The following is an 18,636-nucleotide window of genomic DNA, read 5'->3' as shown; positions in this document are numbered from 1 at the left end:
CAAAAGCATGACCCCATCGGCCATTACTGAAGGAAAGGAACTGAGACGTTTAAGTCCAGTGGACTTTTCGAAACATCATTCGTGAGCGCTTGGATTCTAATCTATTCAGATTCACGCCATTTCATTTTGAATTAAAATTACTTTCAACCGTTGGATGAAACAAGAAAATAAATTATGGCCCCACCACAAGTGAACGAGAACCTAATCTCAGCAATTCTCTGTAGAGAGAGAGAAGGCCCAGGCCTCTTCCATGATCGTGGAGGCTCTCTCTCTATTTACTCTCTCTCTCTCTCTCTCGGCTCTCGTGCAGAGAGTCCTCACCAAACTCCCTCCCACTCGGCTGTAAATTATACTACTACCCTTTCGCTGTATCTCTCCTTTTCACCTCCTTTTCCTACTCTCTTCCCCTCCCTGTCCTCTGTTCCTCCTTTTAATATCCTCAGATGGATACGCTGTTGTCAAGCACTGTCTCCTTTTAACTGCTACACAGAACACTTACACAACTCAAACACACTTACTGAAGAAGAGAGACACGGAAGAGAAAGGAGCTTTTCTTTGGGTCGTTCTGCGAACCCACAATGTCGGGTTGGAAGGAGGAAGACCCTCGTATCCATGGCATCAGGAATAGAATCCGCGTTGTTCCCAATTTCCCGAAACCAGGTTTCATTCATTTCTTATGTCCCTTTTATAACTTTTAAGTTTCATGTACTTGATCGAACAGCTTTTAATCTCATTTGGTTTCGATTCCTCTGCTCGAAAAATAAAAATGTAATTTTTTGTTTGGTTGGAGTATAATGCTCAAAGAGGCAATTTTTGGTTTCAGTTTCTTCTTTTAGTAGCTGATAATTTTATGGCGGTAATGGCAGGTATCATGTTTCAGGACATCACGACTCTGCTACTTGATCCTAAAGCGTTCAAGAACGCAGTAGATTTGTTCGTCGAGAGGTACAAAGGAAAAAATATATCGGTCGTTGCAGGTAACAGGGCTGTTATCTTCTACTCCCTCAGTGTTATTTCTATTTCTTTTCATATTATTTTCGAATGCTGGATTTGCTTGGACGTTTAAATTTCGGGTTTTACTTGGTACTTTTATTGGGTGGTGGGTCCGTCTTTTCGAGCAAAGTTGGTTGATGAACACAGAATGCTCCCCTTTTTTCTTCGTTACTGCTATTGCAGACGTTTAGGGTTGTCTTTCTGGATGCTTTTGGGGGTTTCTTTTTCTTTTATTTCTTCTATGGCTGTGAGTATGTCATTAAGTGATGGTGTTTGACTATGAGTTATATTAGTGGGCTGTGTTATCGAGTATCGGCTCTGAAGATTTCGAAGCCTCACAATGCTCTTTTGAACTGTGTCCCGATCCTGTTTGCATGGTTGGTGGCGGCCAGGCGGGGGGCCGATGAGTGGTGGTTGCCTGCCCCCACCTTATTAAGTGGTCCCACCTTGTGCATGTTCAGATTGGTACTGTTCTTGGTCCAGTCAATGTGATTTTTTTTTCCCGGTTATACTGTTCAACATTCGATTCAGACCTTGTTTCTTCGTTTCCTTTGTTGTCCTTTCTCGCATTTTCTCATTCAGATTGAAGTGCTGCGTGGAATGATGTATGATTGTTGCCAGGATTATGACAGAGTTTTGGTGGGGGAGATGGGGGTTTGGTTTCAATTGTATTCTGGTGTTATCAGGATTACTTGACAGCTGAATTTGATGAAACCAGCCCTCTCAACTATAGAAAGAAATTGGGTTTATCAGAAAGAACAAGTTATTACACTTTTTAATTTAGGTCTATTCACTCTGTGAAATTTGTGCTGGTGGTCTTTGTCTTTATTGGTACATTTGTCAATTCCCTGGGAAGTTCTATCAGTCCTTCATAATTTCTCTTTGAGACTTGATAGATTGAAACTTTGTAGAATTGGAACTTTAACTTGATAGATTGACTCTTTTTTTCTTTTTGATAAATGACATGATAGGATAACGTTGTCAATGTGTCTAGATTCTTTCTTTCTCTAGGTTTGCAATAAGAGTTATCCAACGCTCCTACAATGAATCTCTTTGGTTGTGTCAACTAATGCTTATTGGAAATTATATTTTCTTCTCAAAATTAACCTTATAATTTATGAAACACACGGAAGACCATCGTTGGACTCTGGAATACCTGGTGTGAAGAAAAGGAATCCAAGTTGCATCCTGTTAAATGTTACTATTAAGTTTACAGTGGTTACCTGTACAAAATTTATTTCCCATTGAGTGTATTGTGAAACATCAATACACAGTCTTATGCTCTAAAAGTAAGCAAATTTGAGTGTTTATTCTGTCTTAATATATCACAGTGTCCATATGCGTGCTGGGAGCCTGGTACAGCTATGTTGAGTTATTGCCACATGCTGCAGTAATCTAGATTCATTTTATTAAATTTGAATCCTCATTTATCTTCTCAGTGTTTCCATATATGTTTGGTTCTGCAATATTGATTTGGATGATGTAGGTTTATCTATTTCCTGATGTTTGTTGTTCTTCGGATAATAGTTATTTTTGGTTCAATGGTGGTCTGATAGGGATTTCTTTTGAGCCACTTTGGGGCCTGCTTGTAGTGTTGATGTTATGGTCTGAAAAAAATTGCTATGGTGAGTTACTGTATGCAATTTTTTGATCCGTTTGTGTAATGTTTATCCAATGTATCATGCATTTTCATGGATTAATCGCAGGTAGTCCTAATCTGCTATTTACCAGATGTTAACTTTGTTATTTTAGCAGTATGTTACCTTATTTTGCTAAACGATTATATTGTGTGTGCACATGCACTGCCTACCCATCCAAAGAGAAAATACTTTTGTACTTGTATATTTATACGCATTTATTCATGTTTCATTTGGTTGGTTATGTGTTGGAGCTGATTTGATAATTTCCGGAACAGCAGTATCATGCATCTTGTTCTCAGGTTATTCTGTTTTTCCCAGGGATTGAAGCTCGCGGTTTCATTTTCGGTCCTCCCATTGCATTGGCTATTGGAGCAAAGTTTGTTCCTTTACGGAAACCTAGGAAGTTGCCTGGTATAATTCACTTTTCTCTAGTTGTTTCCTGTTTCTTCCCTTTGTCATGTGTGTGTATGTACTATGGGATTATCTAAAGTCTACAGCTCCATGCCACATAGTCCCTAAGACCTCCTTTGCCTGGCACATTCCGTAATGGTTTAAAGCTGTTATTTTTTAAACATTGTTATATTTATGATTCTTAGATATAATTTTTTTAAAACAAAATTTCATGGTTATTGGGCTGGGATTTGCTACTTTAGTAGAGGGTAAAGTGTAGAACTGAACATGTAAACATAACGTACTGTGTAAGTTAGGGGTAAGTTAGAAGAGACCTGACAGCAAACTCAGAGCTATTGATGTATAATAACTAATCAAAAGTTTGTGGGAAAAAGGCTCTCTGAGCCTCCTCACATTAGATTATTATATTGTTTTTTAAGAAAGAGAGAATAATTAAGGTAATCAATGTGAGAGGATGTAGAGTACCCTCCTTGCTTGCAGAACCCTCTCCCTAATTTTATGGGTTTTTTTTTTTGGGGTGATTGACAGAAGAAGTTGGATGTTTATCCTGTCAAAATCTTTTTTTTTTTTTTCTTTTAACTAAGGGGAATCTGGCATAGGTAATTTAAGATGAGAAACACCACAAAAACCCAAAGGCAAAGTTCTGTATCATGATTTGTCAACACTTCCTAAAGTCTTGGTTTGGCACGAAGCTGCTATATCATACTGGCCAGGTGTTAAACGTTTGGTATACTCTGACCAAATTGTTAGGTTATGATATATGTTGTGTTGAATAGACTGCTAACTGCTAAGTGATTAGTAATTGAATGGTTTTAATGTGATGTCAGGGGCATTTAACAGTTATTTTTTTTTTTAATATCTCTTTTACTTCTTGGGATAAGTGTTTTCTTTTTCATTGAAAATTCAGTGCTTTATGAGAATTATCTCGAATTATAACATTCATTTTGTGAATGTGTTAATAACTGTGTCCTAAGAGTACTCTCCTAATTACTTCTAATCATTTAAAATCTTGTAGCCTTCACAAATTAGTCTGTGTTATGTAATTGACTTATAATTTTGAGTTCTAATTAATAGAATACTAGTTAAACAACTTTTCCAAAAACCATATTTGATGAAGCTTATTTTTTATGGGGAATGTTAGCAACATGCTAGCTATGACCTGCTTATAATGTAGTCCTGCTTCTCAACAATAGTGGGACACACCCTATATGGAAGTCACATTCATTTAGCATATATGGTCTTAGCAGTTCCTTATTTTTATCATTCCTGTCATCTTTAAGTTTAAAAAGTTTTGGGTAATTTAAAATCTTGCCCACCAAATTCACTGATTGCCATGTGGTTGAACGAACATGGTCTATGTGAAAAAGGACTCCACCCATCTTGCAGGTTGAGGGTGACCTTCAAATGACCACAACGAGTGTCTTGGTGAGAGCTATGATATCAAAAATTCACCCCCCCAAAAAAAAAAAATGCCGCTAATTGAAAATTAAAAAACACCACATTTGTAACTATTTTAACTTTTATCCCGCCTTTCAGACAAATGGCATTCTTATTTGGGGATGAAAATTGACTGGTAAGATGTTGACAAGTTGTCAATCTCATTCACCCACCCTCATTTGCAATTTGGTAGTCAGTGAATCTTATTAAATCTCTATCAGTATGAATTTAATTAATTAATTAAATTGATTTGATTGATTTTATATGATTCATTATTATAACTTTACCACATTTTTCCAACATTTTATGACCATAGCATGCTACACTTCTCACATACTGGGATCCAGTTGATCAGGGGAATCCTTGATCCCAATCCTTAAATCCTTTCAGTTACATGTTTTTTGCCTTTAAACCAATTTATGATTATTTCACTATGGAATATGTTGTTTTAGTCTCATTGTGTACAGTTTCAGATTCTTGGTTTAGCACTGTATAATCTGCCAAACTTCAGGGAAAATAGTCGAAAATTTGCATACTTGTATTGATGATATTTTGTAAAATTTATGCTGCTATGATTTGACATTGTCTGGTCTCTGTGTTTTGAAACTTTTTATCTCCCAATGTGCATGTATTATGCCTCTTTCTCATTCCTCCTAATGTCTGTTCTAAGTTACTATTAGCAATTTATTTTCTGAGACCTTTCATTCATATACCAATCTTATCCACATTTTCGGAGGATATTTAATCAAATAAAATTGTCCTTATATCATGATTTCTTATTTTTAGCCATTATTTCTTTGCGCATGTGACATGAATTTCATGTTTGTCAATTCCTACTAAGAGAATTAGTTGGTTTTGGATGGTTTGTGGACTGAGTCCTGTTTCTAGTTGAATTAAGCCCTGGTCTGTTATTGAAAAAGATGTCTCCAAGCAAGCTGAGACTGGTGCATGACATCGTTTTATTAGTGTGTGAAGATGTGATGGACTTAGTTTACCTACTAGCATGTTTTCTTAATTAAATACAAATATTCAGCATGTTGAGTTTGTATCAATTAATTTGTGTTGCAGGTGAAGTTATTTCAGAAGAATATGTCTTGGAATATGGAACAGATTGTCTACAAATGCATATTGGAGCAGTTGAACCAGGTGAACGTGCTTTGGTAGTTGATGATTTGATAGCCACCGGAGGTACACTTGGTGCAGCAATGAAGTTACTTGGTAAGTATTTTCTTTGTGTCATTACTTTATTTTTCATGGATATAGAACCCCTCAAAACATTATAAAGTGTAATTTGGACAAGGAACTGAGATGATTTGTCTGGGCCACGGCTTATTATGTGAATCTTGATTGGCTTAATGAGGAGGAACAATAGGTAGTCATTAAATTGCTGCCTGTGTTCCAAGTCCAGTAGCTATACCAGTTAATACTTCCTTTTTTCTCACTATTCACACAATATAGATATTGAATATTGGCTCCACATTATAGAAGCCCTATAGGAAAGGGTTAAAAATCTACAGGTATCGTATGTTTTGTTCGGGCATATCCATTCTGCGGCATTTGCATAGAGAATTCATAAGTGATCTGAAAATTATAAGCTTAACTTACCGTATCACATGTATCAAGAAATGATGGTAATGATAAACATGGAGACTCTTGATAAGTAACTCCAGAGGACACCGGCAAGCCCTATTTTATATCATAATTTTCTCACTACCTCACTTTTCTGGCATTATGCTGTTGTGGTCAATTTTTATATATAAAATATTATTCACAAGTTGGGTAATGCATCCAAACTTTGAGATGATCTTGAGATAAATCATTCCATATTTGAGGAACAGATAAATTTCAATTAGATCCATTATGAAAATATAGTGTGGGTCTTCACATTTTTGTTGAGTTTTTTTTCATAGAAGAACTAAAAAATGAGAAAATTTCTGATATATTTTTCATAGTTAGTGATATATATGCCTAGGGGAGATTAAAATCTTCATCTAGAATACTAACCTATAGTCCTATACAACACCAGAGTGCGATATCGAACAAGTGCTTAATGGAAGAGTGGTGGTGTATATATTTTCTTAATTATACTGAAGGCATTTTATTCAAAATGTTAACTAGAGAAGGGGAGTGTCGGGTGGTGACATTGTTATTCAGGGATCTGAATTCCCTAGCAAAAACATAGGTACATTTAACGGTGCAGGGAAAAGAATTGAATATGTGAAAAGGAGATAAGTGACAACAAAAATCTGGGAGGTTGAAGGGATAAAATTGGTTTGCTATGGTAAGCAAAATTTAGGATTGATGGAGGCACTACTGCACAAGTGGTTGTGAAAAATATTTGAAGAAACAGAAAGACATAGCTTAACACTAGGATATATGAAGAGGAACTGATGGGTTTGTGACCCAGAATTTTTGGAACCCTGGTCCCTGATTTCTAGGACTCTAATTTTTAACATAAATGTGCTCCCAAATGGTTGATCTGCATTTTTCATGTGGAGTGGCAGCTTCAATCTATGCTTCTGGTTACTAAGTTTTTAATATATCTTATTCAAATTGTTGGATATCCATTATATTATTATATATCTTACTCAATTATGCCTTAAACCAAATACTGTTTACACATCATAAGATTGACACGTTTTGGTCTAGTTTCCATGTGATTCTTCATTTTTTGGTCAATTACATGTTTATTCATCCATATCCACCATGCATCTTTTAATGTTCTTACGGATACTCCGCACGATTAATGATTTGGCAAAAGGTTCTTGCAAGGACTGCAAAGGAAAAACTTCACCTAATAGTGCCACGTGGAAGGCTGACATGGCAATTCCAGCTGCTGGATAGATAGTTCATGCTCTGGATTGGCCACATGCCAAATTGCAGAGCTAAATTCAACTATATCCCTTCCATTTATTGGCATTTTCCCTTGTTTATTAAGGAGTCCATTTGTTAGCCGACTCTGTTTGAGAGAGAGAGAGAGAGAGAAGTGTGCATGGTTTGATGCTTTGATTGACTTGATTTGATTATTTTGGTTGTATGTGTGTGTGACATGTGCATGCTTTACTACTTTGATAGCTTTTGAGTTTGATTATTTTGTTTCTCAGAGCGCGTTGGGGCAGAAGTGATTGAATGTGCATGTGTAATTGAACTACCAGATCTAAAGGTTTGTGTGCATTATAGTCTCTTTATTTATTTTCTTTCCTCCTTGTCCCCTTATGCAGGTTTGTTGAGTACATAGATTGATGGGTCTTGGCCTTGTTGTTTCATCTGTTCTGTCCTAACAATTGGCTTGTTATTTATGTTTAGGGAAGTAGTTTTCTGTCCGGGAGTGTGGCCTACGCCAGCACTCCCATGTGTATATCTCTCTCCTCAAAACAAGGGGGCAGAGGTGTCTTTTCATATGGGAAGGAGAGGGATAGACTCGTGGGAGTGCTAGTGTAGGCCACACTCCCAGATAGAGTTCTTTTTCCCTTATGTTTATTCTTTTTTCTAATATCCTTACTTGGGGGAAGACTCATAATCCTTGGAATTGGCATGTAAAATCTTTAGCTTTGTTCCTGACAAACAATAAATATTAGGGAAAAGGACGACTTACTCTCACACACTCTCTCTCCTCCCTGAATTGGGTCCTTTTGTATACAAATCATGAGCCAACCCTTGCTGTGCGCCCATTGGCTTGGCGTGGGAGATGCCATTACATGTGAGCAGCATGTAGATCCCTGCCCATATATCTCAATTTGCTGAAGTGAAAGACAAGATATTTAAAATTGTGAAACTATATAGCTTCCTACCTCAACACTTTTGTTTAAATATTTTAGTGCCTTTGTTGGCACAGTATTGGTTTGTTGCATGGGAGCCAACGTAATCTCTGAATAGGGCTATTAAGGAACTGAATTCTGCAGGGTTTTGTGGTTTGTTTGTCACAAACTCCATCTACTCTCCTGATCTGCTAAAATTAATTGTAAACACCCCCCAAAGACAAGGGCAACAACCAAATGAAAAACATAAAGAGAAAGACAAGAGGCTTTCTGGTCCAAGGACAATAGATTGTTTTATCTCAAGTTGATTGTCAGTGATTTGTTGCCGCTGGCAGCTGGGGTAGTTTGATTCCAGCCATGTGCTGCTCAGCCTCATCAACGTTTTGAGTACTCTACCAGATCCCAAGCGAAGCCTCTCTCTTTTTCTCTCCCCTGCATCCGTTTCTCCATATGAATAATCCAGATTCAACTTTTCAACGTGATGATGATTATGATTTCACTTGGTAAAAAAAAAAATACCATGATGGAAGAACAAAGCACAACTGCAAAATCTTTGTTGATTTTAACTAGTGGAAAATTGGACTGAGTAGGAAGAAACAAAGCCAAATAGCCTATGATCTTGGAACTGGAAAAAAAAACCGAACTATATTTTTGCAAGGCAGGGTAATAAGGTTTGATGGGTAGATACAGTTTTTGCTCTTTAGATTAAGGCATTGAGGTTAGTTATGATATCAGCAAGCATTGCCTGCTGAAGCTTGCAAGCAAAGTTGTGATTCCTTTAAAATAATCTACCTTGAGTGTATGACTTCCAGGAACCTCATAAATATATGTAAGTTCGGTGCTTAATTGAATAGGGGGGCCTGCCTACTGTTTCGTTTATAGCATTTCATTTGGTTCAATAATAGATTTTACATTTTCCTATACAAGGAGTTCAGAAGTGCAGAAATTAAGAATCTGATGTTGAATGTGGACACTGATTCCCCCCCCCCCTCCACCCAACCTCTACAACCTAGTTAGATTAAAGAAAACGGTGAATTGGCCTCTTACTATGGATCTGTGGTGTGATGCTGCAGGGTCGTGAGCGACTGAAGGGCAAGCCATTGTTTACCCTTTTGGAATCTCACTAATGGCGCTTACAGGGTTGCATTGCTGCTCCGGGTAATAGTTGCTCGTTCTGTACATGGGAGGGAGGTTATTGGTGGTATCCATTGCCAACTTTTAGTATTGTTTCCTGTTTTCCTTTTAAAACATTAATAGGTTTTTTTTTTTTAATTATCCTTGGTCATGGATGCATCTTTTTATGTCCAAAAAAAAAACGTAGGTTACTTTGATGGTTTAGAAAGCCTCTTCTTTCCCTTAAATTTCTTTTTCAGTTAATTCTCAGGTGATAATATACTCGATATGTTTCAAGGTACTGAGTTCCCCGGGGTGGGCAGAGAGATGATTGTGTTAGGTCTAGTACAGAACGAGTGGGGTAAATAAAACGCTTTACCTTTAGTAGCAAAATGAATTAAAGGTAATGAAACTTTGACTCAGTACAAAGCAAAAGAAATAACTATTTGGTTGAATGAGAAAATTCATTCATTACTCCAAATATTATAATCTTTCCTTCTAAGCATAGTGAGTTTTTGTCCTTTGAAATAATTTCATTGACAAATACTTACCTATTAAGCATCATGTCGACCATGGTAGATTTGTAATTAAATCCAAAGTTGAATGGCAAATTAGTAGATAAATCAAGATTTATAAGAATAATGGTAGAATTGTAATTAATCTAAAGTTGTAAAGGAGTGGTAGAATTGTAATTTAATGGAGTTCAAGAGAAAACTGAATGGGCTAAGCAGAATAGCAATAGAGAATATAGGGGGTTTAATTTAAATAATATAAGTTGTTTTTACTTACAATTTTAAAGACTTAATATGTCTTCTTCAACCTTGCACTAACACGACAGAAAGAAAAAACTCAAGAACCAAAGCTAAAATGGGAGATTTAGGGAAACAGGGAGTGGGTATAAGGTTGGGGAAGAAACAAAAAATTAAAGAAAAAATCGAAGAGGGAAAGAGAGACGGGTCATCATGGCGTAGGTCGATACGTACATTTCTCCAACGCCATGGTGATGCCATGACAACTATGCTATTAAGCATAGTTATCACAAATCAATTTTGCTAGCTTTAGAAAATAAGTTAGTAGAAATACCTTACCATTGCTAGAATAGCATATGTATGTCATTATCATAATGATACTAGGCAAATATTGGACGAGGAGGAAGAAAATAGAAACGCTATTTTTCAAAGAATAGCAGAATTACCTGAGAAAGTAAGAAATAACATTTACGATCGAGCATTGTATTTGTCGATTATAAAAGTACTAGAAAGGTGCGATTGGGCGTTATTCATAGATAGTATGATTTGTGGTAAATAATTTACGAATGATGAGATAAAAAACAATTTGGGTATGTATATACTTATCAAAGAAGGGTGGTACGAGCACTGGTGTGGTGGTGGTGGTAGCGGGGTAGTGGTGTGAAACCATTAGGAGAAGATGAGTGGTGTTTTATTTTTAACATGAGATTACTGCTTTGCCCATCATATTATCCATGTGTATTGTGCTCATTAAAGAGCAAGAGTGAAATCAATTTCAATGTCAATGTCAATTTAGAAATTGAAACATCTCTTCAGATATTTCATAATTTCTATTCCATTTGATTCTATTTCACTGAAATAAGGTTCAATTTGGACTGAACTCTTGATTTGGTGCGATGGTTGGAGCAACATTCTTGTAAATGGTTGTGGGAACTATTTATTATGTTGTGTTCATACCTTCAAATTTGTATTATGTGGCTCATGTTTTAGCTAACGCCGCTAAGCGTACTAAGATTCTTTTTGTTTCTGTCCATTGACAGTTTTTTAACGGTTTCTTACCCGTCTATTATTTGATCCAATCAATCATGGGTTATCATATATTTTTTTTGGTAAGACATGGATTATCATATATAAAAAGAAAAGGGTTATTTTCAAATGCCCCCCTTGAAAATGGCTAAATGTACAGTTACCCCCTTGAACTTTCACTAATTCCATGTGCATCCTTGCTTTCCAAACTAAGTACCAATCTAGTCCCTCCTGTTAGTCAGAGATGTTATGTTATAACGGATCTTAGTTTTTGAAAATTTATGGACCATTCTACCCCTTGATAGGATAGAATGACCAAAATGTCCCTTCAAAGAAAAAAAAACATTTGCAACTCATCTTCCCTAAATCGACTGGGGAAAGATGAGTTGCAGGCTATAGATAGAAGGTCTGTCCATTAGAACAGTAAGCCCAGCTTTATCTCGACAAGGGAGCAACTTCAATCAGGGAGTTAGGTTCTCAGTAAAAACAACCTCCCGTGGCAGAGCACCATATCTAAGGGTACCCGAGAATAGTCGAAAGCTCCAATGAGGAGAAGCATAATCAGTAGATGATTCTAAGCCCAAAAACAAATATATCTTCCATTTCCGAAACCCCATCACCGACCTTCTCCCAAAACCCATCTCTGCTAAAACCGCCATCATCTCCACTAACCTCTATTTCTCCTTTCATCCTTATTCTTTTCTCGGTATTTTTTTTTTAATCATTTTCATTCTAAAAACCCTCATCCCACCATCACCGATTCTTCTCTCCATTTCTTTTCACTTCTAATCTAACCCACATCCTTGTCTAAACAAAACCCCAATCTGAATTCCAGCCATGACCACACCCATCCTCAACTAATGTATCATTTCTGATCCCATCATGTCTTTGATTTCATTTTCCATTTTCCCTTCCAATAACCATCGGATCCCTATTTCTTTTCTTTTATTCCCATTTTTCCAAACCCAACATAGAATTAGAATCCATTGGTTGCCATCATTTGTGTTTTTCAAGCTCTCTGGAGTCCATTGTCGGCTGTGGTGCAAAGAAATGTGGAGCAGAAAAAATAGAAGAAGATTAGGAGAAAGAAGAGGAAACCCAGGCGGAGAAGAAGGAGATGGGAAGGAAATTGTGCGGACATAGAAGTTAATCGAAGCACAGAAGAGACCCGAGAAGGTGTGGGTCAGATTTTTCCAGGTTGAATCGACCTGATCTTGGGGACATCGAAGACAGCCCACAACTCAACTCCGGGAGGTTTCGCATTTGCGCTCGATACAAGATCAAATCCACCCCATCGTTCGTAGTTCCAGCGACCTTGCGTGAATGACAATTCCATCTCACGAATCCGGAATTTTTTAACCTAATCAAAGCAGCATAAAATCCCATTAGTTATTACTCTTTGAACTTAAACTGCAGTTTTGAAGACGATAACAATTGACAAACCTTAGATTCTGAACAGAAATAAAGCTAATCGGAGAGTTAAAAGCAAAAGCTAGAAACACAGATGCAAATGGGTTAAAACCTAAAGCAAATAGAAGAGGGAAAGGAAAGAGAGTGAATCACGATCGGTTCCATGGTGTTTCCTACAAGGATACCTGCAACTTATCTTCCCCAATTCGATTTGGGGAAGATGAGTTGTAGGTTTTTTTTTTTTTTTTGAAGGGACACTTTTGGTCATTCTATCCTATCAAGGGGCAGAATGGTCCATAAATTTTCTAAAACTAGGACCCGTTAAAACATAACGTCTCTGACTAACGGGAGGGACTAGATTGGTACTTAGTTTGGAAAGTAGGAGTGCACATGGAATTAGTGAAAGTTCAGGGGGGCAACTGTAAATTTGGTCATTTTTAAGTGGGCATTTGGAAATAACCCAAAAGAAAAAAACATAAGGTGAAAGAACATTAAATTTCCTCTTTTTTTTGGGGGGGGGGGGGGGAGGCTGATCCGGTTCTGTTCCAAAAGATCTGTCTAGTCCAAGTTTATGAAAATCGGAATCGGGGATCGAATCAATACTAATTGATTCAATCCAAAACAGTCTGAATTTGTCTTAAAAACCGTAGAATTGGCTCCTCGGATCTGAATCCCCAATGGTCTGGTCAGAAAACCCCTAGAACTAGAAATAATGATTTTAAAAATTAGTTAAAATTTAGAATCGATCGGTGAATCAGCCGATTTGGATCGGTATGGGCTGACACTGATTCCGATTATGTATGACTTTCTCAGTTGGTAAGCTCTCTCTCTCTGTCTCTCATTCATTTCTCTCTTGTGGTGCATAAAATAATCCACCCGAACACATTAATGTTAAAAACGTGCAAGAAGATTGCGTGAGGTCCTGAAGAAAATAATACGTTTTAATAGCTTCTTCAATTCTTCTTCTTTTAGTCATAACTGATTAACTGTAGCGTAGGGTTTGAATGATACAAAAACCATGTGCGAAGAACATGATAATCACCCAGAGATCCACTGTTCCAACCATCCCACCCAAAAAGGACTTCATAATTAATGGCCTCTCATCACATTATCGCTTTTAATTATTTTAAGATCGATCTTACCAGAGAAAGAATTACTTCTCTCTCTCTCTCTAATCTCTATCAGATTATTAAAAAAAAAAAAAAAAAAAAATCTCTAATACCACATTTAATATAGTTAGGCACAGCCATATATAGCAGATACTGAGTCCTAATCAAACACCGAATTCTTTCTCTCTCTCTGTCTCTCTCTAGCGTTTGCGTGAATTAAGCTACAATCAATCCCATTCATGAATATTGAATCATGCATGTGTCGTGGTGCCCTTAGAGAATAGAGATGATTATCTCTGGCTCCCTGGTGAGAAAGAGATCATGACTCATGACTCATGAACACCTCTTATGTGTTTCTTCAATCTATTAGCGTGGAATTATAGACAAGTAGGGTTGGTTAGTTGGTCTTTGATACTTACTTGACTCTAGCTAACCTTGTTTGTTTATGTGGTAGAGGTATTATACTCGATCAATGCCAAATTTTGATGTGACCATGAAATTCTTTTCCAAGCTCAAACTTGAAAAGGTGGGGTACCGTCTCCCTCCGAGGGTCTCTTCATCGTTTGAATAGAAGAATTTCAAGTTGGAACTTGGAACTTGGAACTTGTAATTTGGAAGTGTTCTCAACAAACAAACCATCCATTTTCTAAATATGGGACTCCTCCTCACCTAAACACTACAAACGTACCCCATCCATTCTCTTTTACAAATTTCCTGAGTTTTAGCAAACTTTGTTTGAAAAACCAGCCCGTGACCGACCATGAGACTTCAGGACATAACTGTTAATATAATATTGACAAAAATACATCAAAGAGGTGGGACCCTTCACTCTCTTTATACATTTCCCAACTTACAAACTGTTCCATTGCTCCAGAAAGTATCTAATTAATTAAACACCAAAATTAGTTGCAGAATCAATCAAAATTCATCATTCATTAATTTATCAGTACAGCAGCTTACAGAATCACCACTTCAAAGAAGATGAAGAAAATTACACCAAAAAAAAAAAAAAAAAAATTAGAAAACCATTGAAGCAAAATGGAGTAATAAAATGTTGAAGTATTTATCAACTCAAAAAAAGCAAATGATCGAGTTGATAAATACAAGAACATCTTCTTTCTTTCTTATCTTTTCTTTTTTTTATAGTTTATAGATGATAAGGAAACAAGGCAATACTGCCCGTGAATCATATACAAGGAGCTCACCATTGTCCCCATTTACCGAGTCAAACCCAACTCGGCTTTCTAAAAACGAGTCCAACTCAAGCTGCTTACACACTCTACCTGCAATGACGCGGCACACCAACATAGCTCTCCGTCCTTTACCCCCACCGGCGTTCTCGTGAGCCACTCCACTACCGGAAAACGTACGTATCGTTGCATCTTTGCCGGAAAACGTACACATACCACCAGCATCATAGATCATTCCAGTGGCGGGGCCCAGACAGTGAAACCTCATCACTTCGTTTCCATCCGCGACGCACCTTGCATCATCCTCCCTACTGCTACCGCTTCCTCCGCCACCAGCACCAGCACGAGACTTCATCATCTCCCGATACTCTTCGAACCGGGCCACCGTCTTGGGCAGGTGTTGAACCTTGAACATCATCTCGATCCGACCCAAGAACACCTTAGGGGACCAGCTTGTGTGGAAGATTATCTCCACAACGTTGCGAGATGGGTGTCCCTCCGCCAGCTCGGTCAACGTCGGAAAAAAAGATTCCGGCGTTCGGGCAGTACGTGCAGAGACACTGCGTCGAACCCGGTTCGTTGCATTCGAACCGGCCTCGACTTTACTCTGTCCTGAGTTTTTGGAACTCCGTCTGGGTGGAGTGGGCGATGGTGGGTTTGATTTCCTGGGCTTCTTCTTGCTGGTGTCGATCACATCCTTAAGATTCTGAACGCTTTTTCTGCAACTCGAAGAGACAAGCAAGTGGTTGAGGTGCTTAGGGTTTGGATGGTAAACATCTTCGAAAGCTCTTGATTTACATTGTAACGATTTGACCCAACCAGTCGCCATTAACGTCAACAACTTTAGATTTCCTCTTTGTGGTTTGAGGGTCTCTCAATTGAAATTTGAAATCTCTCATTCACATTTTGGTATTTCCTTGGAATGATTACTGAATAAGAATACAAACAGAAGGAAGAAGAAAGACGGAAAGAAGGGGATAGAAGAAAGAGCTCAGACAAACAGACAGGGTCAAAAGACATAATGAAGCAGCAGTCGCTGTTAAATGAGTCTATTTTTTTACCCCAAAAATAAAAAAAAAATGAGTTTATTTTAGTTGTCCTCATAATGACCAAATTACCCTCTCCAAGTTTTCAAAATTACATAAATGTATTTTGTCACTATTACAAGAAAACAAAAACTCATTTCAATAAAAGACAAATTCCATTAAAACGTTTAAAAGGGCCAAAGTTTGATAACATGGCCTAGAATTCACCATATACCATTTTACGTGGTGTCATCTGATTGCTCAGGGACATCAAATTATCTGCTTTGATGAGGTCCCCCTACACCCTACCCTTTATTGCATGAATCATGAATCTGCTTTTATTCTAATCTGATGGTTAAGACGCATGGTAATATAATTCCATGGCTAGTTGGCTTGGTGATTTAGATGTTTCTCTTACCAAAAAAAAAAAAATTTAGATGTTTGCCGGCATTTTCAAATATATATTATTTTTAGGATTCAAAAAACTGCATTAAATGTTTTTGGGATTAAATCAAATGGCATTAAATGAAATTGTCAAATTATTAACACCCAAAGAGGATCGAAATGGAATCAGATAAAAATCCATAATAGACAGCAAGAACAATCCGTTAAGAAAAAGTGATAAAAATTAGGGAAAACCAAACCATACCAAAACCGAATTTCATCTTAATCGTTCTGTTTTGGTTTTGACAAATTAGGAATAGGGTGGTGGGAATTAAAGGGAAGAAACATTCCAGAATTGGTTGAAGGATCGCAATCAGTTATAAGTTTTGAATGGAGCATGTTCTCCAACTCCGACCAATCTATTCTGGCTACCCATCACTTTGTTATTCCTTACTAAACAAGCAACAACTATTTTCACTGTTCTTATTATTGAAAGCTGTTCCTCTTAAAATGAATGAAGGAAAAGTGTTTTTTATTCTTTTCTTCCAACCCTCTTCCTTTTCCTTTTCTTTTCGTGATTTAGGGCTTAGAAGACTAAATGTTAGATGGGGCCTTCTCAAAACCGCCTTTATTAGTTTATTAGTTACTATTATTCTACGAAAGGGATGGTTCTTTAAAGATCCTTTTCACTAATTCAACTCCAAAGAGACATGAGAACCACCACATCAGGTTATAATCTCACCCCTTTCCTTCCTTGAGAAAGGTCATTCCTTCCCCCAAGCACTTCAAAACATTATTATATTGTAACCCATGAGGCTTACAACCAAGATGGATGGGTCGATCATCAAGCTCAACAACTCTCTCTCTCTCTTGTCATTTGAAAAATCAAAATTGAAATTGGTCATTTAAAATCGGGCTGAACGAATCAAATAAGAATTGATTTGAATTTTCTTTAAACTGTATTAGTAGTTTAGAGTTAGGGTTTATGGTCTACCACCAAAAGCACTTCGAATACCATTGATGTACAAAGGAAATTTCTATGTAGAACAATCTATGTAGTTTAGAGTTAGGGTTTATGGTCTACCACCAAGTCAATTCGGTTTCGATTTAAATTTTTTTTTTTTTTTCCTCAGTTCGATTAGATTTTAGTTTCTAAATTCCATTATGTATCTTGAATCGAATCGAACAATCAAAATCGAACCAATTGACACTCTTCTGTCTCTCTCATAAATGGAACAACAAGAGTGATTAGGATCGTTTGATATAAAATGTTGATTAATGGAAGAAATAGATCATTAATTAAGGTGTGTTCGGAATCAATGCATGGTTGGTCCAACATCAACTGCATCCATGTGCAGTCTATTGCAGAGAGTCATGTGTTGTCAATAATCTTACAAAACTCCGGATTCTAAGATATACCCACTATAGTATAATAATTAAGAGGTTAAATGTTTAAATAAAAGTAATATAATAAGAGATTTAAGTATTAAAAAGAACTGATTAAGAGGGCTGGGCTAGGGTTTGATTTTTGAGTTTCTTAAGATTCAGTCAACAGGTGAGACAGAGAGAATAGAAGAATAATTCCTAAACAAACAGAGCACCACCCAACTATTAACAGAAAAAGAGAGAATAGAAAGAATAGAAGAATAGAAGAATAGAAGAATAGAAGAATAGAAGGAGAATTGAAACTGAGGAGGAGGAAGCGACGATGCACTGAAACTAAAACTGAAAACGACAAGTTTTCTCACCACCAACCTTGACTTTTTACCAAATAAAAGTACTTTTTTTTTTTTTTTTAAAAGATGGATTAACGAGTTTCCATCAGAAGAAGACAACATTGAGATATATAAAGAAATAAAGTAAGTAAAGCTTATTGGATACCAAATCACTCCGACAAAACAAAGCGCACAACTTGGAAAGTTGGGAAGAGAGACCCAAGAAGAAAAGGAAGAAAAAACCAAAGACAGTGAGTGTCTCAGAGATAGAATTTGAACCGTACGGGTTTGCCGGGTGAGGGAGGGTTTGGAACGCACGAGTTACGATGGTAGGTGTGGAACCATCAGCCATGGAGGGTGAGGGGGGTGACTAGGGCTTTGCTTTGCCCCTTTGACAGCCTTTGGCCTCACGCCTTGAAGAATCTCTTGACTATTGACCCCCGGGAAGTGCGCCGTGCGCGTATACTGGGCGTGCTTATTGGCTGCTAACAACCAAATTTCATCTTTTTATTGCCTGTGGAGCTATGCTGAGATGAAAGGGTCTTAATAATTCCTGCACTCACCCATGTACTAACAATAATAGTATTACATGGTCTCAGCAACCCCACCATGAATGATTCGGTGGGGACTCAAAGAGAGTGAGAGAGAGTGTGAGAGAGGATATTTCTTTTCAGTT

The 18,636-nt window shown here is 37.3% G+C and overlaps 2 protein-coding genes across 2 annotated transcripts; one reads left to right on the top strand and one right to left on the bottom strand.

Annotated features, from left to right (window-relative positions):
* The first annotated feature begins 405 nt into the window (after nucleotides 1–405).
* Nucleotides 406–9,509, top strand: LOC122664610 (adenine phosphoribosyltransferase 3-like). Its single transcript, XM_043860504.1, has 6 exons — nucleotides 406–660; nucleotides 867–977; nucleotides 2,952–3,044; nucleotides 5,550–5,699; nucleotides 7,586–7,644; nucleotides 9,313–9,509. Exons 1-6 carry the CDS (start codon nucleotides 579–581, stop codon nucleotides 9,364–9,366), a joined length of 549 nt encoding a protein of 182 aa, XP_043716439.1. The 5' UTR covers nucleotides 406–578; the 3' UTR covers nucleotides 9,367–9,509.
* Nucleotides 9,510–14,747: 5,238 nt separating this feature from the next.
* On the bottom strand, nucleotides 14,748–15,700 carry LOC122663932. The gene has a single exon (XM_043859603.1). The coding sequence runs from the start codon at nucleotides 15,663–15,665 to the stop codon at nucleotides 14,787–14,789; it is 879 nt and encodes a 292-aa protein (XP_043715538.1). The 5' UTR covers nucleotides 15,666–15,700; the 3' UTR covers nucleotides 14,748–14,786.
* Nucleotides 15,701–18,636: the final 2,936 nt, after the last annotated feature.

This window comes from Telopea speciosissima, chromosome 6 (genome assembly GCF_018873765.1).
Source record: "Telopea speciosissima isolate NSW1024214 ecotype Mountain lineage chromosome 6, Tspe_v1, whole genome shotgun sequence".
NCBI classification, from domain to species: Eukaryota; Viridiplantae; Streptophyta; class Magnoliopsida; order Proteales; family Proteaceae; genus Telopea; species Telopea speciosissima.
This window is presented reverse-complemented; position numbering and strand designations above follow the sequence as displayed.